This window comes from Lepidochelys kempii, chromosome 8 (assembly GCF_965140265.1).
Source record: "Lepidochelys kempii isolate rLepKem1 chromosome 8, rLepKem1.hap2, whole genome shotgun sequence".
Classification (NCBI taxonomy): domain Eukaryota; kingdom Metazoa; phylum Chordata; order Testudines; family Cheloniidae; genus Lepidochelys; species Lepidochelys kempii.
In genome coordinates this window covers 74995009-75022194 of record NC_133263.1, presented here as the reverse complement: position 1 = coordinate 75022194, position 27186 = coordinate 74995009, and the positions used below count along the sequence as shown (strand labels likewise).

Below are 27186 nucleotides of genomic sequence, written 5' to 3'. Positions count from 1 at the left end.
GATTGACTCTGTGTACACAAATTTGCGGAGGGACAATAGAGTTGAGGTCTGTTATTTCTCACCTCTATATATTATTTATTCATTTAAAAACATTTTTGCTGTTAACTAGCATGTTACCTCTGGAGACACAAATCCATAGTTTGAGAACTGCAAAACTAAGCATCTCTGATGGTATCTTCTAAACTGAGCACTGAGTCCCATTGGGTAGATAGAAAGATTAACCTAAATAATCTATACAGAAGCCATTGGGTCCCTAATCCATGAACTATTGGAACTCATTTACAAAACTTTTCTTAAACATTACACGAATATATCGTCTCATACTATAGAATTAGAATTTATAGTCCCTATTCCATGATAAGATCTCTTTGAGCTATAATGTATCTTTATCTTTAGATAGGTTTTTTTTTCCTCAAAAAGCATTTTTTTTAAAAAAATCGTTGATTTTTATCCACCCTGGTACCGGAATGTTCTGGTACCATCCTGGCACGTGTTTATCTGACTACTGCTTAATACCTTTTAGGTATGTGTATATGTGCAACATCAGCCCTCTCCTTTCCAGACTCTGAGCAGGACCTGCCTCTTGCTCACAGCTTAACTTTGCTTTATGTCAACAAAATCTTGACCTTTACTTTAGTTCAGGCCTTAGGCCTTGTACCGGGCCTCTGATACCAGGGTTTATGTTTCAGGACCTCATCTTACTACAGGGCACTGACCTATATGGCCTCTAAGTACTACCACAATATAAATGTTGATGATAATCTAATAGTAAAATTTCAGCATTGTCACCTTCTGTATGTCACTCTGAAGCTAGAATGTCTGAGACCATGTGATTAGAGAGACAAGATGGGTGAGGTAATATCTTTTATTGGACCAACTTCTGTTGGTGTGAGAGACAAGCTTTTAGCCACACAGAGCTCTTCTTCAGGTCTGGGAAAGGTACTTCAAGGGACACAATTAATTCCAAGGTGGAACAGATCATTTGGCATAGGTAGTTAGCACATATCCTGAAGGATCATTCAAGGTAGAGTGGCCCATTAAAACCTCTTCAGTCATAGGACAAAAAGCAGGGGTTTGTGTGTTACAGATTGATGTAATAAGCCATAAATCCAGTGTCTCCGCTGAATCCATGGTTTTTAGTGTCTAGCAGAGTTATGAATTTAACCTCCTAGGCTCATTCGTGTGAAGCAATGGAAACAGCTACAAGCATGGCTGAGAGCTCTTTTTCTCTACAGTATCACCAGTCCCAGTCATCACTGGGATTTGCAGTCTGTTGTCATATGTACTGGTAAATAGAGGCACATGACTTCACAATTTACACCTGTGCAGCAGAATGGCTTTCAGCTAGTAATAATAATTAAGGATGGTCAGGTCCTGAGCAATTACCTAGGTTTTGGCTAGCTAATGTAATGAATTCTCATGTTCAGTTTCAACAGCTTGTTAAGCTATAGAATGTCATGGACTAATCAGCTCTTTTAGTGTGCTTTAACTTGGTATAAAGCACAGAAAGGAAGCATTGCTAAGCTGAACTAATGTAAGAATGTTAAAGGTTAAATTAATGCTATCTGGCCATTGTGCAGATGCATAGAGGAAAGACAGGATGGAAGGAGTCTTTTCTTCCACCCAGCCTCTAGGGCTTCTGCACGAGGGCCAAACACAACCAACATCCCTGCTCAGAGAGTACTGGAGTGACTGCTTCCCTTGGAATCACAGAGACTTCCTAGTCTTTCAGATTTCAAAAATTGCAAGGAATCATAGAGCTTTGGGAACTTTTTCACTTTCTAGGCATTAAGTCATCATGTCACAGAGCTTTGCATCTCTTCCTGTCTGTCTGCTGGTAGGAGGATTTATAGACATGAAGAGATGCAAAACTGTATGAGGTTTCATCTCTAAGCATCCAGTTCCTTCCGTCTCCATCGTATGGAGACAGTACTCTGGCTGATTAGACTCAGCTACACATTTTGTGTTGGTGTATGTAGTTCTGGGTTTCTTTAAGTTTTAGGAAGTTGTCAATATGAGAAGGAGTAATTTTGCAAATACTTTATTTAGTAAAAAGAAGCAACTGTAGTGTGCTTAAAATGAAAGAAGAGGTTATCTGGGCTCAGGCAGTATCACATAAGACTCCCCCTGAAAAGTTGTCATTAGTTTTTATAAGACATCCTCCATAATGGCTTCTGAAGAAAGGGAAAAAATAGATTGGTAATATAGGTAGGACTGGCTTGACGTGGGAATCCCAACAAATAAGCAAATTGTAATTAAGGCCCAATTTAAATAACAGTTCAGTCCTTCAGGAGCTCATACAGTTCCTAACCAGTCCTGTTCAACTACAACTTCCACTATCCTGAAGCCAGATCACTATTTCTAAAATCTAGCCTTTAGGTTTTGAATATTCTTTCCTTTCATATATGTAAATACTTATTGCACTTGTGCCATTTTTTTCTGTTCAGAAACAGTAACATTTAACCATGGGGAAGACAATCCATAATTGGCCACAATATTGCTTTCATGTATTGACTTTAAAAAATTCAAAAAATTGACTTTACAATTCAAATGTCTACCATGTTTTCATTATTGTTTTTGTATTGTATTATAGGATGACCAGCAGGGTGATCCCATCCTCCCGCTCGTAGATTCTCATGCCCAAATGCAGATTCGAAAGCAGATTGTGCTTGAAAAATTGAGGAAAGTGTAAGTATCCCTTCTTTCTCTTTGAGTGCTTATGACTAAATTAAGTCTCCAACCCAAATTAGCTCAGAATGTGACTGCCCTCTCATTAATCAGTGCCACGTATATTGAGCACATTACACAAGTGCTCTGCAATCTCCATTTTCTGCCTATTAAATTCCATCCAGAAATTAAAATACAACATAAAACCATAAATTCTTTAATGAGCTGGGATTTAGTCGCTTGAGGTATTGTCTCTTTGTGTGTGATACAGCTGTAGTTGTTGTTAGTGGAAGTGCTCAATCTGTCAACCTCCTGGATCATAAAGGAAGGGCCTGCTGGCAGGACATCTTACAAGAGGAACTTGCCCCTTTCTTTGGTGTGTCAGAGCCCATGTTTGGTAAGCTTCTGCTCATGTTGTAAAGCTCATTATCCTCCCCCCGCAGAGCGGGGAGGAAGTTGTCACAGAATTGTGGGAGGAGTTAGTGTATATAACTATGGAATACATTCCACTGCAGTTTATGTATTTGATGGATTTTAATGTTTGTTACTGTAAATATGCATGGATCTTAAATAAGGGATAAGTGCTTTCAAGAAGTCAAAATGATCTTGTTGTCTAGATGGAAAACTAACTTCTTTTCCTTGTTTAAAAGAGTTTTCTGATAGACTTTAAAATATGAAGTATTGCGAATAACGTTAACACACTAACTTTAAAGTTGGACTGGAAAATTTTTGCTCGAAATTATAAACGGAACTGTTTGGGGCAGGAAAAGTATCATTACGTCTTGTACAGTATCAAGCATATTGTCACTAAACAGATAAGGCCACATATACACAGAAGAAAGCATAGTTTTGAAAACTGTTAAATAGTTCCAGCAAAGTTGTGGCTCTAGGAAGAAGGATAAAGGAGTTGGAGGCGCAAGTGGTATTCTCGTCCATCCTCCCCGTGGAAGGAAAAGGCCTAGGTAGGGAGCGTCTAATCGTGGAAGTCAACGAATGGCTACGCAGGTGGTGTCGGAGAGAAGGCTTTGGTTTCTTTGACCATGGGATGGTGTTCCATGAAGGAGGAGTGCTGGGCAGAGACGGGCTCCATCTTACGAAGAGAGGGAAGAGCATCTTTGCCAGCAGGCTGGCTAACCTAGTGAGGAGGGCTTTAAACTAGGTTCACCGGGGGAAGGAGACCAAAGCCCTGAGGTAAGTGGGAAAGCGGGGTACCGGGAGGAAGCACAGGCAGGAATGTCTGTGAGGGGAGGGCTCCTGCCTCATACTGGGAATGAGGGGCGATCAACAGGTTATCTCAAGTGCTTATATACAAATGCACAAAGCCTTGGAAACAAGCAGGGAGAACTGGAGGTCCTGGTAATGTCAAGGAACTATGACGTGATCGGAATAACAGAGACTTGGTGGGATAACTCACATGACTGGAGTACTGTCATGGATGGTTATAAACTGTTCAGGAAGGACAGGCAGGGCAGAAAAGGTGGGGGAGTAGCACTGTATGTAAGGGAGCAGTATGACTGCTCAGAGCTCCGGTACGAAACTGCAGAAAAACCTGAGTGTCTCTGGATTAAGTTTAGAAGTGTGTGCAACAAGAGTGATGTAGTGGTGGGAGTCTGCTATAGACCACCGGACCAGGGGGATGAGGTGGATGAGGCTTTCTTCCGGCAGCTCACGGAAGCTACTAGATCGCATGCCCTGATTCTCATGGGTGACTTTGATTTTCCTGATATCTGCTGGGAGAGCAATACAGCGGTGCATAGACAATCCAGGAAGTTTTTGGAAAGCGTAGGGGACAGTTTCCTGGCGCAAGTGCTAGAGGAGCCAACTAGGGGGGGCGCTTTTCTTGACCTGCTGCTCACAAACCGGGTAGAATTAGTGGGGGAAGCAAAAGTGGATGGGAATCTGGGAGGCAGTGACCATGAGTTGGTTGAGTTCAGGATCCTGACGCAGGGAAGAAAGGTAAGCAGCAGGATACGGACCCTGGACTTCAGAAAAGCAGACTTCGACTCCCTCAGGGAACGGATGGCCAGGATCCCCTGGGGGACTAACTTGAAGGGGAAAGGAGTCCAGGAGAGCTGGCTGTATTTCAAGGAATCCCTGTTGAGGTTACAGGGACAAACCATCCCGATGAGTCGAAAGAATAGTAAATATGGCAGGCGACCAGCTTGGCTTAATGGTGAAATCCTAGCGGATCTTAAACATAAAAAAGAAGCTTACAAGAAGTGGAAGGTTGGACATATGACCAGGGAAGAGTATAAAAATATTGCTCGGGCATGTAGGAATCATATCAGGAGGGCCAAATCGCACCTGGAGCTGCAGCTAGCCAGAGATGTCAAGAGTAACAAGAAGGGTTTCTTCAGGTATGTTGGCAACAAGAAGAAAGCCAAGGAATGTGTGGGCCCCTTACTGAATGAGGGAGGCAACCTAGTGACAGAGGATGTGGAAAAAGCTAATGTACTCAATGCTTTTTTTGCCTCTGTTTTCACTAACAAGGTCAGCTCCCAGACTGCTGCGCTGGGCATCACAAAATGGGGAAGAGATGGCCAGCCCTCTGTGGAGATAGAGGTGGTTAGGGACTATTTAGAAAAGCTGGACGTGCACAAGTCCATGGGGCCGGACGAGTTGCATCCGAGAGTGCTGAAGGAATTGGCGGCTGTGATTGCAGAGCCACTGGCCATTATCTTTGAAAACTCGTGGCGAACCGGGGAAGTCCCGGATGACTGGAAAAAGGCTAATGTAGTGCCAATCTTTAAAAAAGGGAAGAAGGAGGATCCTGGGAACTACAGGCCAGTCAGCCTCACCTCAGTCCCTGGAAAAATCATGGAGCAGGTCCTCAAAGAATCAATCCTGAAGCACTTGCATGAGAGGAAAGTGATCAGGAACAGCCAGCATGGATTCACCAAGGGAAGGTCATGCCTGACTAATCTAATCGCCTTTTATGATGAGATTACTGGTTCTGTGGATGAAGGGAAAGCAGTGGATGTATTGTTTCTTGACTTTAGCAAAGCTTTTGACACGGTCTCCCATAGTATTCTTGTCAGCAAGTTAAGGAAGTATGGGCTGGATGAATGCACTATAAGGTGGGTAGAAAGCTGGCTAGATTGTCGGGCTCAACGGGTAGTGATCAATGGCTCCATGTCTAGTTGGCAGCCGGTATCAAGTGGAGTGCCCCAAGGGTCGGTCCTGGGGGCCGGTTTTATTCAATATCTTCATAAATGATCTGGAGGATGGTGTGGATTGCACTCTCAGCAAATTTGCGGATGATACTAAACTGGGAGGAGTGGTAGATACGCTGGAGGGGTGGGATAGGATACAGAAGGACCTAGACCTATTGGAAGATTGGGCCAAAAGGAATCTGATGAGGTTCAATAAGGATAAGTGCAGGGTCCTGCACTTAGGACGGAAGAACCCAATGCACAGCTACAGACTAGGGACCGAATGGCTAGGCAGCAGTTCTGCGGAAAAGGACCTAGGGGTGACAGTGGACGAGAAGCTGGATATGAGTCAGCAGTGTGCCCTTGTTGCCAAGAAGGCCAATGGCATTTTGGGATGTATAAGTAGGGGCATAGCGAGCAGATCGAGGGACGTGATCGTTCCCCTCTATTCGACATTGGTGAGGCCTCATCTGGAGTACTGTGTCCAGTTTTGGGCCCCACACTTCAAGAAGGATGTGGACAAATTGGAGAGAGTCCAGCGAAGGGCAACAAAAATGATTAGGGGACTGGAACACATGAGTTATGAGGAGAGGCTGATGGAGCTGGGATTGTTTAGCCTGCAGAAGAGAAGAATGAGGGGGGATTTGATAGCTGCTTTCAACTACCTGAAAGGGGGTTCCAAAGAGGATGGCTCTAGACTGTTCTCAGTGGTAGCAGATGACAGAACGAGGAGTAATGGTCTCAAGTTGCAGTGGGGGAGGTTTAGATTGGATATTAGGAAAAACTTTTTCCCTAAGAGGGTGGTGAAACACTGGAATGCGTTACCTAGGGAGGTGGTAGAATCTCCTTCCTTAGAGGTTTTTAAGGTCAGGCTTGACAAAGCCCTGGCTGGGATGATTTAACTGGGAATTGGTCCTGCTTCGAGCAGGGGGTTGGACTAGATGACCTTCTGGGGTCCCTTCCAACCCTGATATTCTATGATTCTATGAAGTTCTCACTGAATTTGTTTCTTATACAGATGGCTGATGTGATGAGGCTCATGTGATTTTTTTTTTCCCCCCATGCTTTGTCCCTGCCTCAATTAGCTGTAGGCGGCCAAACTACATTAAAGCCTGTCTAAACTGAATTTTAAAAGTTTCCAAACACTGTTCCCTTCTCATTGTAGATAGGGCCTTTGTGCACTAAAGAAAAAAGCATGTGGCACTAAAAATGGCTAAACCAGCAATGGCTAAACCAGTGCTAACCCACAGTGCAGACAAGAAACAGTTGAAGGACCATGAATAACAACTTAGTCTAAAACATTATTATTTTTAAATGGCTATGGCTTGTCTGTGTTGCCTAGGCTACCTTGGCATGATCCCCTTCCCCCCCCCTTTTTTTAAAGTTCTATTAGCATTTCTTTTCAGAACTGTGTTGTAACAAAATTGATTATTATTAAACAGAGATCCTAAGAAAACTTGCCAGTATTTCTGCCAGAGTGAATGTTATCACAGCTACCAAGAACATGGTTTGAAATAGTATTATTATACACCTCTGCCCCAATATAATGCTGTCCTGAGGAGCCAGAATATCTTACCGTGTCATAGGTGAAACCTATATCGAACTTTCTTTGATCCATCAGAGCGCCACTTTACCGCGTTATATCCGAATTCGTGTTATATTGGGTGTGACAGGATCGGGCCAGATGGCTACAGAAGAGTGATAGAAGGCAGATATATTAGTCCCAGGTTAAGTAGGTCCCTTTTCCCTGGGTAAGGTAACAGGGAAGGTTCCAGAACAATCAAAGGAACCTTCTGGAAACAATTAAGACAGGCTGATTAGAACACCTGCAGCCAATTAAGAAGCTGCTAGAATCAATGAAGGCAGGCTAATCAGGGCACCTGCATTTAAAAAGGAGCTCACTTCAGTTTGTGGCGCATGTGTGAGGAGCTGGGAGCAAGAGGCGCTAGGAGCTGAGAGTGAGAACGCGGACTGTTGAAGGACTGAGGAGTACAAGCATTATCAGCAATGAGGAAGAAGGTCCTATGGTGAGGATAAAGAAGGAGTTGGGAGGAGGCCATGGGGAAGTAGCCTAGGGAGTTGTAGCTGTCGCACAGCTGTTCCAGGAGGCACTCTAGACAGCTGGAACCCGGAGTAGAAGGTAGGCCTGGGTTCCCCCCAAACCTCCCAATCCTGGTCAGACACAGGAGGAGTTGACCTGGACTGTGGGTTCATGAAAATGGCCAAACTGAGGGCTGCCGTGAAGCTCTAAGGCGAGCAAATCCGCCAATAAGTGCAAGACCCACCAAGGTAGAGGAGGAACTTTGTCACATGGGGTAGAGGTGTATTATAAAGTCATGTTCTCATTCTCTCATAAATTTATCACATCTGTCACTTATGCTGAACCTTCTTTTACTTCTAGGATGAATTTGATTTGTACCGTCTTTGTGCTCTGTATGTGTGTGTGACATGGGCTCTCAGTTCCTACTATACCTATATATATACCTATGTAATGTTCTATAACTCGGTTGTGTAGTTTCCTCTGACTACTTCTTTTGAACCCAAATAAAATTATGAGGGTAGGAACATTACTCACTTAACAACTAAATCAATTAAACAGCTATGAGCTGGGTGCAAACTTTTAAGGGGAGTACAAATGCCATTTCTCACTTAAGTAGATATGTTCTAGGTGTGTTATATCCTCCACTTGGAGACTTAATTAAGAAAATTAAATTATTTCACTGCCAAAGAAATCTAAATATTGCAAATTTGAAATAGTTTTGACAGTTAAAATTCCAGTCTTCCATATTGTAAACCTAATTGCTTTTGTAAGAATGCCTTGGCATAACTGACATTGGTAGCTAATTAATAACATAACTTGCTAAGAAGCAAGTATATCAAAAGTCATATCCTATTATGCTCTTCTACAATAGCTACTTTAAAACGCAGTGATATTGCAGCAATGTCTTCTCTAATGAGTGAATCTGAAGTGTAAACTATATGCCCAATCTAAAGCTCAAAGAAGTCAATATAAGTCTTTCTAGTGATTCCAGTGAGCTTTGGATAACCTTTGCTGAGGAGCAAATGGTTGGGTATAGAAAGAAAGAAAATAACCTAATATCCTTTTGCTTCCAGATTGCCTGCAGTTTTGGGCCCTCTTCAGATTACACTAGGTGACGTTTACATGGAACTGAAAAATCTTGTCAAAACTTTCAGGTAATTTTTCCTGATTGAGTAAATAACATCTAATGTAGACGCAAATGAATTAGGATCAAAGGAATCCCAGTGAAGATTTGCCCTGCTTCAGTAGTAGGTCAGTGTAGGTAACATCATGTTCCCTGTGGACTAACAAGGCAGCCCCATCCCCTGCTCCACTGACTGTGCTCAGGTCACTATGAGTATTTTATATATTTTTAAGAACTAGGCCAGTGGTCTCAGGAGGATGCTGATGAGTCCTTTAAAGATACTACTTCCCTGTCATCTCCTATTAAGCATGGGCTTTTGAGATCGGTAACTTCCTCAGTGCACCCTGCAGCTGGGCTAAATGGGGCTATGGGGTGTGATTAATGATGGTTGCTGCCAACTCTCTGAGCAGAGAGGAAGGTCAAGCTTGGCCCACTCTACTCCTGATTGCAAGGGGAAGGATAGAGACAGCTAAGAACCATGTTAGTTCCTCACCACAGGAAGCCAGTGATCTTTAATCTCTCCCTATGGCCTCAGTGAACCTAGGTCCCAGGAGCACTGAGGAAGGTGGCAGCACAGACAAAGAGAGTGGTGGTAACTTTTCTAAACACCTACCCACTCTGCAGGTCAGCAGCCCGTTCCTCTTCACTACACAACACAAACTCCATACCCTTGAGCACCAACAAGAAGATGGAGTGATAGCAATTGCTAATTATGAGTGGCCTAGCCATGTTTCAGGACATTGACTTTAGGTGTTGCTGTTTTTGCTCTTGGCCATTCGGTGCAACCCAAGAATTTTTAAAAACACTTTTCTTGTGGCATTTATATTTTAATGAGTAGAATGTCAGTTCCACTTGAACCCTTAATTTTGGCTAACATCTTCAAAGATCAGGTTAGACTAAAGAGCTGTAGCAGGGACTTGTAAAGACAGAAAACATTTTTTTATGCTGATGGAGGTGGCACGCATGATTTTTTAAAAATTTAATTACTATAATTGCTGTTTTTTAAAATAAATCCTGATTAACTCCACACTTTCTCCTAGCAACTATGCCAAAAATATGTAAAGGGTTAGGGAAGAGCTTCTGTCATATATGCTAGAGTTGGAGAAGTATACCCCACATACACGAATGACCTGGGTTTACAGAAATGTAGGATTTTTAGTCAGTCTGTAATGCTAAATTCATAATAGTCCCCTCAGCCTGATTGAGTTCTCTGGATTGCTGAAACTAGTATGAATTCTGGCATACTCCCACCATGGGCCTTTGTAACAGTAGTGTCGCAGCACCAAAACAGTAGTGTGTCAGCACCAAAACAGACTTCTTTCAAAAGCATACCTGAAAGCAATTTGGACATGTTAGTTAAATTTGGCTCCCTATTATTAAGATTTTGACATACAGATTTTACCATCTTCATTATTATTTGTTAGGACCTGTTGCGCAATAGCCCAATTGAACTTTTATTGCCAATTTATTGTAAATATGATCTGAATTGCAACCTGCCTGAGGACTCTCACTGTTATGTTTCACCTTTTTTTTTTTTTAAACTCCTCCTAAATATATGAAACAGCGCCTTAACAATATTCCAACCTTTAGTGCTGAAACAAAATAGAACAAAATCTTTCTTATTAATTGTATCTGATGATGCTTGAGTTGTCTTTAAAGTCAGTTAATGTTGAGACCTTTTTGCAACACTTTTGGATAAGGGGTGAGTTGAAGGCCATTCGTAGCTAATTGGGAGTTCTTCTAATGTGGAGGATCTTAGATGAACTCTTTCCTTAGCAGTTGGTTTGCGTTTAATTGCAGTTTTGGAATTTTTTTTCTACATATTGAATTTATTGTAGCACCTAGAGCAATGAGTAGTTGCTTTAGGAACCTAAATAAAGTAAATATTTTGAATTCACTTCATTGATGCTGAGAACAAGATTACAAAATACAAGATGCATAGTGTGGGGCCAAATTCTCCACTTCAGTTATCCGTAGAATCAATTCAACTAAACCTACATTTATTTTTCCTTCATACTGCTCCTAGCAAGAAGGAACAATTGGATGGGCCTTTTCTCCATCTGTACCTGGACTTCTGCTGTAGCAGAAGCTGGTGGCAAATACTGCCTCATGGACCTGAGGATAAAAGCAGTGGTCATTTATGCATAGATCTCCAATCTTGCAAATGCTTATGTGCCCAGGCTTAACTTTACTCACATGAGTAGTCTCATTGATTTCGGTTTGAATACTCACAAGGGACAGTTAAACCATTTGCTGAAGTAGTTGGAAGATTCAGGGCCTTAAGTACCACTTACTATGTTAATGGGGTTGAAATGCTGAATAAAATAATGAGTGGGCACCTCTGACAAACAAGTTCTCTTTTCTGCTTCCTGTACTGGAAGGACTTCAGGGTGAAAAATCGTTGAAGGCCCATCATAGGGGATAAAATACATGGTCACAATGTGGGAGAGTTTAGTTAAAGGGTAAAAGAGAATGTGGTGAACTGAGCAACAGCAATTTTCAGCTCCATTGGTTTTTAAAGGAACACTTGCCGTTCAGCCTCTTTTGGGCAGCATTTTATTCAATCACCACTGCTGGGAAGCTCTCTGAAGAGATCTCTGGAGACATTTCAGAATGGTTATAGTTCTTCCCAAGCAAAGTCCCTCAGTGCCTATAAGCTTTTGTTACAAAAACTGAGATGTCAACTCTTCAGTCTGCCAGGGCACTTTGTTAAAGACCAAGAGAAAATTAGGTATTTACATAGAAATTTATGTTAAATTACTAAATGAGTAAATTAGAGACATAAGGCAGGTGAGGTAATACCTTTTATTGGACCAACTACTGATAAAACTGATCAAAATAAATACTTTTTCACCCAATGCACAATCGGCCCATAGAACTCCTTGTCCCAAGATACCACAGAAGATAAGAGCTTAGCAGGATTTTTAAAAAATGATTGGACATTTTATACAGATAACCAGAATATCCAGAGTTGTTATAGTATGGACAAAAAAGCAGGAATTTGGATATAATTACTTATGCACTAAACCAGTCCTTAATGGAAGTTAGGAATAAACATTTCCTAGGGCATGTTATTTGATAACTGCCTATTGCAGTTTTCTTGCACCTTAATCTGAAACATCTGATGCTGGCCACATTCTGAGATAGTGTACTAGATCTGATTCAGTATGGCAATTCCTATGTTCTTGGCACTTCATCTGTAAGTTTCCTTTCAAGGTGACCACCTGCCTCTCGGAGCACTGGGAGGCAGTATGTTCTATCCCTGGGGTGAGCGAGCCCTTGTACTGAAAAAGAACTTCTTTTCTGAAAATTCTAGATTGTTGGGTCTCAGAGCCAAGTTTTGGCCCAAAAGCACTGTGGAGGTGCTTGAATCTTGTCTCCCACTTGTGTCCTATTCATGTTAGAGGCAAGGATCAGGCCATTACACTATTCTTGCCAGAGGGGAATCTGATCAATGATGAATCGCTCAGGCAGGAGCTGACATTAATTTAATGAGAAAATGTACCAAAGTAAAACTATAGATGATTGGCGTTTTGATGCTAAAAGAAATACGACCTCCTGCATGCATTTGCCTTTTCTTGTGTTTTTTGTTTAACCCAATTGTTACCTGAAGTTTGGGCTTCTTTATTGCTCCTGAAACTTCCCATGTCAAAATTAGTTTTTTCTTCTTTGAGTAATTGTTTCTGTGGGTACTCCGCGTCAGGTGTGCATATACCTGTGTGCCTCTGATCAGAAACTTTTGGTAGGAGTGTCTGCGTGGTCCATGTCTGTGTGCTGTACATTCTTGTGCTCCAATCCGAGGGCGTATAAGGCAAACTGGACCTGCCACTGCTCCAGTTACTTCTCAACTGCCCACAGCATGAGATGAGGCGCTGTGATATCTGTGAATTAGCGTGGACCTCTAGTCCTAGCTAACTTTCTTCAGCTTATCCGTAAATTTGTATTGTTTTTTACTTACCTTGCACGCTTTTTGTGTGGTCTTTTCATTCCCCCCACCTTCTTTTTCACAGTCAGGGTTCTAAAACCTGCCAGATGTGAGAAGGTCTTTTTCCCCTCAGCAAGTCATTCCAGCTTTCTCCACTGTCTGGGGGCGACACACATCGTGTCAACATGCAAGATCTTCATCAGATTTGAAAGCAGACCCAGGAAGCTGAGGGAGGCTAAACTTAAGCTGCTTCCCATGGTGCATTCTGTGCAACCTTCCTCCAACTAGGGCCCACCAATAGCCCTAACTAAGTGTATCAGGGTCAGCCAAGCAAAGCTCTCCTTCAACTTCTACGGCTCTGTCTCTGCTGGGTAAGACCCATGGGGCAGCTCCAGAGACTAGCTCAAAAAAGAAGAGACCTAAGTCCACTGATAATGGGGCATTGAAGAAAGGGGGTACTTTGCCTCAGAAATCTACAATGAGATCTCATGTCCCATCTCAGGTACAGTCAAGGCTTCTAGAGCCTCCTGTACTGTACTTCCTGCACCAACTAAAAGACTTCTAGTGGTACTTGCACTGAAAAGTTTCTTGATACTCAGCCCTACCTGGTACCGATGGAAGTACCTGGTTTGGAACCAGCCAGGCAAAAGAACTCTGCCACCTCAAAAGATGGGTACTGGCATCAGCTGCCCCAGTCCCTACCCCTCCAGCAGGGCACAAACACCAGGAGCATTCTGATCACGACCCTTTGCCATCTTCAGTACTAGTGGCTTCAGCTACAGCAGACTTAGCTTTCCAGTGTCCTGCCTCTCCTGTACCGAGCAGATTCCTGTTCCTGAAAAATCTCCTAGTCTCTGAGGAGCCCAGGTCTCCCCTACAAATGGTACCGAAGAAAACCACTTCTCCAGAGCACTCTCTGGTACCAATGAGATCAGCTCCCGCCTTCAGTAGAGGGGAAGACTCCTCTTTTGACTCCAGAAATCTCAGGGTTTCACCAGCTGCTCGTTCAGATCTCCCTCCACAGAAGTCTATTCTGAAAGAGTTTTACCAGGACCCAGGCACATGCAAGCCCCTCAACAGCCCTCTTGGTACGACTGTCCACCACCTTTCCCCTATACCCCACCTCAAGGGCTCTTCTGGAATCCCTGGGCCACATGTGAGGAGACCAGTCCTATAGAGCACAACTTCTCAATAGGACCATGAGGAGAGAGAGCTACCTGTTTCTCAGTACCCTCTTCACTTGTCCTCTAGTTAGGAGGAACCCTTTGAGGAACAAGAACTGAGGGCTGATTGGGAAGCTACACCACCCACTGATAAATCCTCTTCTTCTCCATATGGGGCTGTAATGCTGCTTTCCCAATTTCCTGTGCAGTTGACTTCAAACGCAAGACTTCATGAAAAGAATAACTGAGTCTGCAAATCCCTCTGGAAGAGGTGCAGATTGGCAAGAAAAAACATCTTGAACAAAGGCTGTACCTTGCTAGTTTTAGACTTTTAGATGCATGTTTTCACTTGCACATGGTTTGGGGGAAATTTGGGACTAGGAGTATGTTGGGATCACTTTGCTGATTGTAACCAAGGCTGGTGGAAGCCAGAGTGGAGCTCTGGGGCTGTAGATAGACCCCTGGGATCAGAACTGCTGAACCAGGCTGGCTGCATAGCACCCAAACACTCAGGGTCTGATGTGCATGCTTGTTGCTGACTGAATATCACAGGCTGGGAGCTACAGTATCAAAACATTGTGATGCGCTTGGGATTACAGGGTAACAGGTGACGCAATCCCTTACTGTTCTGGATTGCACCCCAAACCTTATGACAGCCGTTCATCCTGGTTACAGCCCTCTGTTATCCGAGGAAGGTCCAGAGCACAATGGAGGATCGTCTGTTCAAGGCCACCAAGCTGTTTGTTGACACCATGAATAAATCCCTCCACTCCAGAATTCCAGAGCAAATCTTCAGTACTTAGGAATCTATTATTCTGCAAGCAAAAGCAGGTACAGCAGACCACAGACCTCCAAAGGTCCTGCCCCATCCAGTTTCAAACATATCACAGGGCCACAGCGCCACCTAAGAAAAGATCTTGGTTCCAAAAGAAAAGACCATCTAGCTTCATCTCTCTGGTCATCTAGCTGTCAACCTTCACCAAGCAGCTGTTTTGATATATTGGTTGAGAGTCATGAGCATGGATCCTAGAAATCGGTTTGCCATGGAAAAACTTGGAATTCGTATTTTCCCCAGAGAATCTATAGTTTTTACATTTTTGTGAAAAAAGAAAAACATATATTAACTATAACTAAATTTTACTGAAAGTACCAGTGTCTCTTATTCAGTGTGCACAACCTTCCCCTATTGTGGTTGATTTTTTTAATATGCTTTAAATTTACACAGCTAAACATACTCCAATAAACTGCTTCCAGCGTATAGAGGTTATTCAGCAGTGTAAAGGGGTTCGTGTTTTAATGCCTCTCAAATTTCACTTCATCCTCCAAATGTGAGTAATTAAAGTTATGAAAAGACCACCTCATACATCCACGTTAACCAGTACATTCAGTTATCCATCTTTTACCCTAAATTGCACAACTCGAGGGTGGAAGCTAGTCTACACACTCTGAACGTTAGGAGGGCACTAGTGTTCTGCCTAGAAAGAACTAGGCAAAGCCTCTTCTAGACTCTTTGTCGCCTTTGTAGACAGAATGAAAGGAACCCCTGTTTCTACCCAAAGGCTATCCATATTGGTCACTGGGTGCATTTTGTCATGCTGCAAACTCTCGACCGTGCATCCTCCCTCAAGAGTGACTACCCACTCCACTCAGACACAGTCTACCTCTATGGCTTTGCTCAAGAATGTCCCATCAAAGGCATCTGTAAAGCTGTCACCTGATCATCTATTCACACCTTTTACCAGTACTACACCACAGTTAAGGCCTTACATTTTCAGGTTTTATTTTAAAATTTCCTGGGAATTTATCAATATTTTTATTCCAAAATTTTTAAAAGTGAAAATTGGTAAATCCTGAAAACAAAGGACAGCAGTAGTTATGGGCAGCAGTACCCAAAGGGTGCAGCTTTCCACGCCCTGTCACTGCAGCGGTCAAACAATCTCAGCTGCCAGAACCTGGCTCCCTTCCTCTTCACAGTGCAGGAGCTGAAGAGCTGAGGTCAGGACGGGACTGTCTGGCAGGGGAAACGGGCTGCATTGAAAGGCCCAAATACCAGGGACAGTACTCAGGGGGTGCAGACTTCTGCTCCCTGTGGGCCTGTCACTGCAGTGGTTGTGTGGTCTCAGCTGCTGGGACCCAACACCCTTCTCGTCTCGCAGCAGCAGGGACTCTTCAAGGGCGGAGCCAGGTGCTGGCTCACCCAAAATTTGATGGAAATTGCTAAAACCCGAATATTTACTTTTTAAAAAATGTATGGATTTACCGATTTTTCTCCAGGAAATAGTGAAAACCAAAGTGTATGTTTCTAAGTCTGATGCAGCCTTTGGGATGGCTGTTCTCCAATCTGGGCTAAATAGGACTTCGCAGCGCCATCCCCCGTAGCCTGGACACTACAAAAGTCACCTGAAATGGAGCGCTAATAGGGGCAATTACTCAAAGAAGAAGGAGAAGTTACTTACTCATATAATAACTTGAGTTCTTCAAGATGTTTTGTCCCTACGGGTGCTACACCCTCCTTCTCTTCTTTGGAGTCCCAGCATTAGGCCAGATTTCATGGTGGAGAAGGAACTGGAGCAGCAGTGGGTCCACCCTGCCTTATATGCCCTCAGATCAGAACAAGGGTGTACAGCAGTGGTGGGCAACCTGAAGCCCGCAGGCCACATGCAGCCCATCAGGGTAAGCTGATTGCGGGCCGTGAGACATTTTGCGGACGTTGACTGTCCGCAGGCATAACCCTCTGCAATTCCCAGTGGCCGTAGTTCACAGTTCCCGGCCAATGGGAACCGCAGGAAGCATCAGCCAGCATGTCCACTGGTCTACAGAATGCCTGCGCAGGTCACGTGGACACTGCTACCAAAAATCTCTAATCTGAGACACATAGGCATGCATTGACACCTGAAGTGGAGTATCTGTAGGGACAAAACATCTCAAAGAACGCAAGTTACTGTACAAATAAGTAACATCTCTTTTTACATGCTGTGCTCCTGTCAATGACTGAGGGGAGGCAAGATTTATATTTTCTCTCTTTACCTTTTATTTTTGATTCCTAGGTTGTTGTTTTTTCCTTCACCTGTCATCCTTGTGCTACTCTGATTCTGTTCGCCGAACAGGTTTATATGCCTTCACATGCTGCTAATGCAGCTCTGCGGGTCATATCTCCATCTACAGGGATGGAGGAAATATTGCAGCTGGATTTAATACTGCTTTTCCCCTTCTATTGTAGGCTGTGCTGTATGAAGCAAACCTGCTTCAGTACTGTGTGGGGTTTGACACCAACCAAACTACCAGAATGACCAGTTTGAATCTTATGGGATCTTGGGGGCATTCTCTGGCTTTCAGCACCTAGTCATCTAGCCCTACTTGACCTAAGAAAATTTGCTACAGTTTCTCTCTTTAAAACTTGTAGGACTTTTTGTCATACTTTTTAACAAAAAATTAGAACTCTGCAAACCCAAATCATAGGCTTAAACTTCTACGTTTAAAACATTGCTGCTAGGTTTTTTCCCCACAACATATGTTTAAAAGATACAATTGTACTGACGTTTTTCTCCCCTCCCTCACAGATTGTTTTGAAGTAGCAGCTTTGGCTAAAGATAAGACAACGAATTAGTGAACCATTTTTAGTGGAGGCCTTGCACTTGACTGTTTTTTGAAAGCTTTAGTCTTCAGACGCCTTGGTGTTGACACACAGCTTGTTTTTGAAAGTGATTGATTGCCCTTTCACTGCTCCTGATTATTTAAGGCTTCACAGCTGTAGGTTGCGTGCTTTAGTCTGATCTTCCTAAAATGGCTTTTTTAAAACAGTTGCACAAGTGCTGTAGGACAGGTATTGTATCAAAAGGTTACTGGTTGTGAAATCTTGACTAGTCATCCAATCCAGTGACAGTACTGCGACAACCGATCTATATTACTGCATCCAGCAGGTTATCTGTGTCTTCTGACTACCTCTACTGTAAATAGCATATTGATGGCAATGACTAGTGTTGAGACCTTGCCAATCAATACTAACATTGAATAAGAGTTAATTGACACAAATAACTACATCTCTTAGTTTGTGTACAAGAATGACGCCTTCTTGTGCTCTAATCAATAATGGCTCCTTGTAGAGCACTGAAACAAAGCTGCTTTCTCTGCTATTTGACAGCGTTTTCCCAAGTGATTTAGAGCTGTCTCTTCCATTGTATCTCATCAAAGCAGATTAACTGGAATGTTACATATGAATTGCCTGTCAAGATGATTCCATCAGGCATTTCTTAGTAGTTTTTATCACTGTCATCAGTATTGAGTCAAGACCTTAAAGTCCTTGTTTTGTCTCATATTCTCTAAACAGAAAAGAGTAACCGTTTAGCACATATTAACTTTTTGTTGCTAGACACTGCCTTGAGCAATTTCATATAGTAATCAGTGCATGCTGGTTTGTTTCAGACAATCCATGTTATTTAACCAAAAATACTGGTTATGTTATATGACATGGCCATTTCGTTTAATAAAATTAACATTGAGTATTAAAGCATAGGAAGGAAATAATACAGATGGAGATGCACTGCTTCAGTAGTCATGGCTGATACTTATAAAATTTGTATTTAAACTATAGTTAAACACTTATCTTGTTTTGAAGAATCACCTGGATTCACTAGGGATGGGGAGAAACAACACTGTTGTTTTAGTTTTTAACTTACAAAAGAAATTCCCTATCTCTACCACCTGCTCAGGCAGATAAAGAAATACTAAATGTTCATATATAGAGTGCTTTTCGCTAAAGATGAATAGAAAAGTGTTAGGTTTCCAAACCAATAACCACAGATACGTGTAATGCCAAGAATGAGAAGGTAGTTAGTTGAAATTAGTTACTATGCTGAGGAAATAAAGCAGGAAAGGGAAGCAGTGAAGATGTCTTGTTCTCCTTATTGGTCAGATTTGAGTATCTGTTGCTCTTCTATTGAAACCAGGCTAAGCAGAGTTTACAGATTATAATTGGAATTGTGTTTTATGTGTGATTATTTTGAACCACTATATTAGCTGTATGAATTCTGGAATTTTACACAAACTTAGCAAATAACAAGATTGCCAGGGATAAGGTTCCAAAGTGTCAAATGCTTGGATCTTTCGGTTATTCTTTTGTTAACCCTAAATTCTCATTGTGGGGGAATCGTTCCCTTAGGGTGGAAAAGGTCAACCTTAAAACTCAAACTGTTGTTTTTTGTCAGATATTGATAAAAACAAGTGCCATCTGTTACTGATTTAAAAGTGACTGTATTTGTAATATTCCCTTATTGCTTGGAAAATAATGTATATTATATGGTTTGTGATGTTCTGCTAGGGTAGCAGCTATCATAGTTTGCTATGCATTCAGAACACCAACAGTGCTCTGTCCTGCTGCTGAAATCAGTTTAGGTTATTGGCTAGAAAGCTGTGGCTGTGATTTTGTAACCAGTTAGAGGCATGGCTACCTTTTAAACACAGTTCAGTTTCTGTCACATAGCAGTTTTTGGCAACACAGCAGTTCACACCTGCCTTGCTGCATAACCCTATTTTACTGGAACATTTTGAGTAACCTGGCTAGTTATTCCATACTACCTCTGCAGGGTATAGATTGTCTAGATGACATGCACACAGAGTGGGAGCAACAGTCTGGCACAATGCACTCTGGGGTGTCCTAGCATACAAAATTGGTGAGGGAAGGAGAAGTGGCAGAATAGCTAACATTGCCATGATTGCAAAAAGACAACCATGTGATAGGTTGGCCTCTGGCAGGGACAAAACACTGCTAACTGCCATGGTCATAGAATTTTATCTACATTTTGTAAACATAAACCTGTGTAGCGTTAACTATGCCAGTAGTGTGAACAGAGTTGGGGTCTGATGCACAAGGTATCTTTGGACCTGACCTAAAAATTCTCATGATGTATTCAACAAATGATTTAAATTGTTCTACCAGATCCACCTCTCTACTCTTCCACTTTGTGCTGTTCTGTCTCAGGTCATACAAAAGTGTCATATTGCAAGGCCAAAATAAATTTGTTCCTGGTTCCCTGGAAATATATGTGGACCACTGAGGCACTCAAAGCCTAGAACGGCAGAGTTTGTAATTTTCTGGATAAATGTGCTGCATGTGGAAGGAAACATTCTGCTCTGTGCCTCAGAGTTGACAATCTGGTGGGATGGTCTCATGCATTGTCTGTCTATCATGCAATATTTTTTCCCACCCCAGCAGCTGGGGCCATACTTCCCATAGTTATTAAAATTCTATGAGCTCCCTAAATGGGTCCAACTGTGGGCACTGGTGTCAAACAACTTTTATAAAATTGTCTGTAGGGGTAACTTATTGAGCTACCACTTAAAAAACCAGTTGTTAGCATTGCCCAGTGTAACTTGCGGTGTACAGTAGCCTACCCAAGAAGGAAAACCCAACTTGTGATGCAGATCCCAAGAAGAAATGGTAGGGCTTGCAGTTTAGAAAAAAATTACTTTGTCTTGTAAAGTGAGCACATTTGGTATGAAAATCAATGAGATGCAAGAAAGAAAGTATCCTGGTCTACCCTGCTGCTTAGGTCAATGTAAGTTACGTCACTCAGGTGTGAAACAATCACGCACCTGAGCGATGCAGTGTACATCAACCTAATGCAGTGTCTACACCACGCTATGTCGGCAGGAGATGCTTTCCTACCGACTTAACTTCCACCCCTTGGTGAGGTGGAGTGCTCTCCCATCAACTCATCGTGTCTTCACCAGACCCATTAAATTGACGCCACTGCGTCAATCGCAGTGGCGCCAGTTTAGCCTGCAGTATAGACAAGCCTTAAGTGTGCCATCTTTTCAGATTCTCTATTCCGAGTGGAGCCATACTTTATAAAATATATACCCTAGTGTGGGCACCAGGCAGAGAAAATCATCATTTTGGCTCAAGGGTAGTTAGTTTCTAGATGTGAAACATGAAGCTTGATCAGTAAAGGGAGATATGGAGTACAGGAGACAGAACTTTTGCTGGTATGGGACCTAGGCTTCTGAACTCTCTCTCGCTGGAAATAAAAATGACCTTGGACCTCTCTGAATTCTGAAATAAATACAAATTCTGTTTCTTTGACTTAGCTTCTTCTCCCCCCCTCCCCCCCCCGACCACTCATGCATAGGAGCCATGAGTGAGTGAGAGGGGGAATTCTGCTATCTTTCAAGCTCTTACAATAGATGCAGAAAAGAAAGAGGGGTGTTCTTACTATTTGAGAGGTGCTGATATAAGAGGGTGATGAAGGCCAAAAATTTAAAATATGTAGGTATTGTGCAATATTGTTAAAAATATAACGAACTAGATTCTGATATTAGCTACGCCAATGTAAATCTGGAGAAATTCCACTGAATTCCATAGATTTACTATGCTTTAACACTGCTGTAACAAAATCTGATCTCATTGTGGGTGTCTATAAATAGGAAGGAGGTTGAAAATCTTCTTTTAAGGATACTTGAATATTAATATACTTGCACACAATTCAGTGGGTCTTGCAGGTACTCAACATTTCTCAAAATCGGCCTTAAAATCCAGCCCCTTATTCTTGCTTAACAGTAAGTTTCAACTGTTCTGATTTTATTTGTGTTCTAAAACATAACATTTTTGATGTTGCCCTTATTGTTTTTCAGGTTAACAAATACAAATATTATTCACAAAATGCCGGAATGGACCCTAATTGCTGTTGTGTTGTTATCAGCGTAAGTACTGCAATTATTCTAAATAACGGATATGACCTTTATCAAGAGGTGTTCTAATTCTAAGGATTAGAAAAATTATATCAAATATCAGGGTGTTTTTCTTTAAATCTGATTAACAACTATGCTAGGCACTATACACAGATATATTCACATAAATTCGACAGTGTTTATTTTGCCAGCAGTTTTGTAGCTGTCAGGCTTTCAATAACAAATAATCATTTGAAAAATTACAGCTTGCTTAAAAAATACTAAATCCTACAGACTTCAGGTCAGTGTTGTGGGGTTTTTTTAAGCAATACTTCTCTTTTCACTCATTTTTCCAAAACATTCATTTTCTCTCTGATATATAGTACTTTACAGCAGAAGCTTTGTTATATTTTGATCCAGTTATCTGTTGTGTAACCTGTAAAAAGTAGCCTTTGTGCATTCTAATAGATATTACTTAGTCAATAATAGACTAATTTGGAAAAACTTTTAGAATGAACGAGAACACAGTGGAAAATACTAAAGGATACTTTCTATTACATAGTAATTTTAGGATGTTTTTGCCTTTCTTAAAGAATTAATTTTTCTCAGCAGCAGGAATTCACCTGTTTTTATTTGAAAATAGGCAGTACATTAAAAAAATTATATACTTTAATTACTTTTCAACACACTGTTGAATAAACTTGTGTTTTGAGATAGAAAAATTCTCATTTTGAAGCCATAACTTATTCAGACACATTCGGACTGGGATATTTAATTAAATGTCCCCAATCTGCATTTAAACATACTTAGAATAGTTTTATTGTGTAAGATTTAAATACTAAAATGTCTAGATTCCTACATTATTTTAGTTTGCATGTGGTGAGATCTGGTCTTCAACAGTTTTTTTTCTTAATCGTAAGCCTGATTTTACATACTCCTTCAACATAATTCTGAAGTCATAAACAACGCAAACTATAGTCATATACATGAAGTAACTTTCCCATTTTTATTGTCCAAATTAGTGGACAGGTTTAAAGTTAAATAAAGGCAAAATGTAGAGGTTTCAGTGTTCTAAAACAGGCAGTTCTTTTCACAAATTCATATTAAACATTTAACATTAGTTCACCTTTTAAGAAATCACTGGTGGTTTCACACAGTGTCAGACTCTTCCTTTCAGTAGGGTTAAAACCATCAAGCAATCTTTGTATGTCTTGCAATCTTGTAATTCAAGTTGAAAAAATCTTATTGCAGAGACTGTTTATTACCGCACTGCTGCTTCTTCTTTTGGGCTTCCTGGGTCACTGGAGCCTGTAGGACAGAGAAGTACTTACCAGACATTCACAGGTCAAGCAGTGTTGTGGGCCAACCTCATAGCGTCCCCAGTACTGCACTTACTTTATTTGATATTACTTCAGTCTGACACATTGTTCTGGCTTTACTGTCCCAAGGAAGGCTATACCAGTAGGCATTAGAGTAGGCTTCAGCGAGCCCTACATCTGTGTCACCCAGCCAGATACTGCTCAAATGATTCATTAAATCAGAACACAGAAAGTAACTTTACTTGAATGCCTTGGTATAAATTTTTTATCAACTGTAAGAACAAATCTTTTGTCATTTTTACTATACACTCTTATGGTTGAATTGGTAATTTGTGAAACAGATCTTATGAATTTTTCAGGCAGTTTCTTTATATTCAGTGAAATGACTATTTTGTTCACAAGTAAAATGTGTGTCTTTGGTCATCTGCTACACACAGTATTAATAATGAGCTAAAAGTGTTTACAAACGTAATTGCAGTTTTACAGTTGCTTTAAAATGTAGCTAAGCTAAAGATGCAGTAGTAGCGAGCAGTCTTTTTTCTACAAAGTCACAGGCTCAGAATAGGAGCTGTCTTACTTCTGCTTTCTAAGGGCCCAGTCATGAGACAAAGGCTTCAGAATTGTCTTAATCTTATTCCGGTGAAAGCAAGGATAAAGCTTCCATTGGCTGCAGTGGAAGCCAGAATGGGCACCAGGTTCATTACAGAAGTGATGGTCTTTGGTTTCTAAACAATAGCCCAGTTACCTCCTCTAGTGGAGACATGAGTGCAGAGAGGGGAGGAAAACTTGAAGAATTTCCTCTATCTGGAGGGAGAGTATTTATTCACTTCTGGAAAGAAAAGGGAGTTCAGCCTTCAGAACCATGGCTTTTTGGAAATTCATGTGGAACTCTAGGAAATCTAGTGGAGGCCAGGAACATCCATATGGAGGATCTATACATCTGCTCCTGAGCTCCCAACCCAGCTCCCTGCTAGTGCTGTTCCCCAGGCTGTTCCTGCTCCTGAAGAGGTATTCCATGGTATGGAGGGTCTCCACGAAAAAGCTTTAGGCTGGATTAACTCTCCTGAAAATTTCATGAGGTCTATAGGGGGATGATGCTTGTCAACAGCAGACTGATGGTCACCATGGACCCCACAAAGAGCTTTCTGTGGGGTCTGGGTCAAGACATGTCTGAAACCACTTTCACTTGCCTCTTTGACAGAGGGAGATCTGTATATGGCGGGCCTCTTCTGCATGTGCAAGTATCAACAGGGCACGATCCGGCCCCAGGGACAGGTAGTGGCTGTGTTATTCCTAGAGTCAAACAATGGGGTAGCATAAGCAACAACTTGAAAAGAAGCTAATTGCACATCTCCCCAGCTTGGCTGAAAGGTGATATGATGGAAGCTTCTAATGTACGAATAACCTGGGGGATCAGAGGGGATAAGAACATGAGCTAGAATGAAGGAGTGAGCAATGGGATTTGAGGGCGACGCATCATAATAATCCACCTGTTTCATTTTTTCCAATTCAAGGAGACATGACAAACAAGTAGCCTCTCTCTGATTTGAGGACCCAAAGTGTTTTGTTTCCTAAAAAGGTAGCAACTGTGTCAAACTTTGCTTGCACCCCTCTCCTTAGGCACAGATACCATGACTCATCACTTTCTTGTCATATATGGTGTCATGTGCTGGAGAATGATATTGAGAAAACTTCCCAGGGCATTTTCAGAGTACCCTGGATACTTTTGTGTCTGTGAACTCCCTGCTTTGCTGCTGGCCAAGGTTACTGTTACCATTAGTGATGTCTCAAATTTAGGAGGATGTGATTACTGCTTAATAGTTTATATTACCATGGCACAAAATTTTCCTTCATTTCCTTAGCAAGGTGTGTGTGTAATACATTGGTTTTCTTTATGTATAAAGTATAGTCTATTAAGGTAGTAGAGCTACCTGTCCAGAGAACATCCAGATTAAGACAGTCCAAATGATCATGATATCAAAAATGAATGTCCAGTCTGAGCCCTTAATGAAAACCTAACCTGAGGCATTTCTATCTATCTGTTCAATACATTCTCATTTGCCATATTATTATATACTGTGCTTTCCTAGACTGCCCTTTGACATCCAGTGAAGAGGCTATACCCAAATATTACTGAATTCTGCATCTAAGCCAGGCATGGAGCAGGAACAACTTTAAAATGATGCACAGACCAAATGCTTTATTTGCTTGCTAATTAGTTCTAGTAAGTTCAGTGGTGGTGGTTTGCAATCTCTCCTTTTAGGAATGTTTAGGGTTTAAATTTGATATAGTAATATCTGTGATATAATGCAGTATAAAACAAAGTACTGGAAGATATATCTTTTCCCCCAAAGATCTTTGATATCAAATGAAGCAGATAAATATATTTATACACACAGTATTTAAAGAAAGAGGGGATCGGAAGGTAGGGAAGATTGTATACCCCTGATACGGTCTAATGGAAAAGCTTTCAAGATATTCTCAAGAAATGTCTGCTTTCATTTTATTTATCTGAACTGGCTGGTTCCAGTGAACTGTGGTCAGTTTCATCTGCAAAGTCCATGCAACAGTTTTTCCCTCTAAAAGCTTGAGAGCATTTCAAAACGTCCTGGGATTAGTGGGTAAGCATTAGGACTCTGTATTTAAACAAACTCAAAACGACCATGATCACTAAACAAAAGCCTACGTTAGACATGTGCAGCCACTTTAGGTAAATGTGTCATGTGGAGATGTACTCTAGAGGTTTAGTCTCAGAGATGACAATGCAGGGACTGAAGAATCTGGATACAAGTGCTTGTTTTTACTTCACAAACAATATTGATAGCATATCAATGCTCGAAAGAAGAGGCATAAAGAAATCTCTCTAAATTGTTTCAAGAGGAATTTGCTTTTTCATAAATTTCTGTTGCATGTGTTTATGCTCAATGTTGCATTCTTGATATGTGAGAATTAAATAGGCTTATACTGACTGTAAAAATCTATTGGATGTGAGTTTATTCTGCAAAGTAACAATGTAAAAATGTCACTCTTACTCCACAGACCTGCTTCCTTTCTGTCAGTTCTGTATAGTCAGTTATGTCTATTTAGTTTAATAACTAAAATAAGCTTTTATTCCTGTTACCCCAACAGAGACAACACACCTTAGAGCGAGTCAGCTGGATGCTATTTTGGCTAACAATTCTGTTGATAGTTGAGCCAAATTTCAGCTGGAAAGTCTTTCTTCATTACAGATAGAACACAAGCTGAATATTTTTCTAATCCCAAGATGAGTTTGCAGGACGACTAGTTAGAAAAATCTTCATTTTACTTGTAAAAATGAGCCCATTTGATCTGAATCAGTGACACTCAAACTGAGGCTTGTGTGCTCAAGTGGCTCTTTAATGAGTCTTTGCAGCACATGATATTAAAACACTCTGTGATTTAGTTACTAACCAGTCAGGAGGCTTTTACTATGTTATTAGCCAATTGTAGAATACTTGGTCACGTCATTTTGCTGTGAGAGTGGTTGGTAGATAGATAGTAAATGAAACAATGAATTCATGCTTCTGTGGCTCTTTTGGGTAATGTTGATCGCTAATTTGGCTCCTGAACCACTGAGGTCTGAATATCACTGATCTGGAGTTCATGAAAGTTATGGATGCACAATGCCATCTTTACAGAGTCATTTTTTGGGTCTCATTCCACTTTATACTTTAAAATGCAAAGAATCCAACTTTCACCCAAGTTACACTAAGCAAGATAATACTTTCTTCCATTTTTCTCATGTTTTTGATTAATAAATCATGAATGTTCAGAAATGGTTTGAAGTAAATAGGCTGAAATTCAATAAGGACAAATGCAAAGTACTCCACTTAGGAAGGAACAATCAGTTGCACATCTACAAAATGGGGAACAACTGCCTAGGAAGGAGTCCTGCGGAAAGGGATCTGGGGGTCATAGTGGACCACAAGCTAAATATGAGTCAACAGTGTAACACTATTGCAAAAAAGCAAACATCCTTCTGGGATGTATTAGCAGCAGTGTTGTAAGCAAGACACCAGAAGTAATTCTTCTACCCTACTCCCCGCTTATTAGGCCTCAGCTGGAGTATTGTGTCCAGTTTTGGGCACAGGAAAGATGTGGACAAATTGG

The 27186-nt window shown here is 41.4% G+C and overlaps 1 protein-coding gene across 5 annotated transcripts in view; it reads left to right on the top strand.

The window, feature by feature from the left end:
- RPAP2 (RNA polymerase II associated protein 2) overlaps window positions 1–27186 on the top strand; it is a 70742-nt gene that overhangs the window by 19450 nt on the left and 24106 nt on the right. For 4 of the 5 annotated variants that reach the window (XM_073357074.1, XM_073357075.1, XM_073357076.1 and 1 more), the window contains 3 exons: window positions 2594–2688; window positions 8934–9014; window positions 21701–21769. In XM_073357074.1, coding sequence (XP_073213175.1) covers window positions 2594–2688; window positions 8934–9014; window positions 21701–21769 — 245 coding nt within the window. The remainder of the gene's footprint in view (window positions 1–2593; window positions 2689–8933; window positions 9015–21700; window positions 21770–27186) is intronic. The other variant, XM_073357077.1, reaches the window with a different exon arrangement.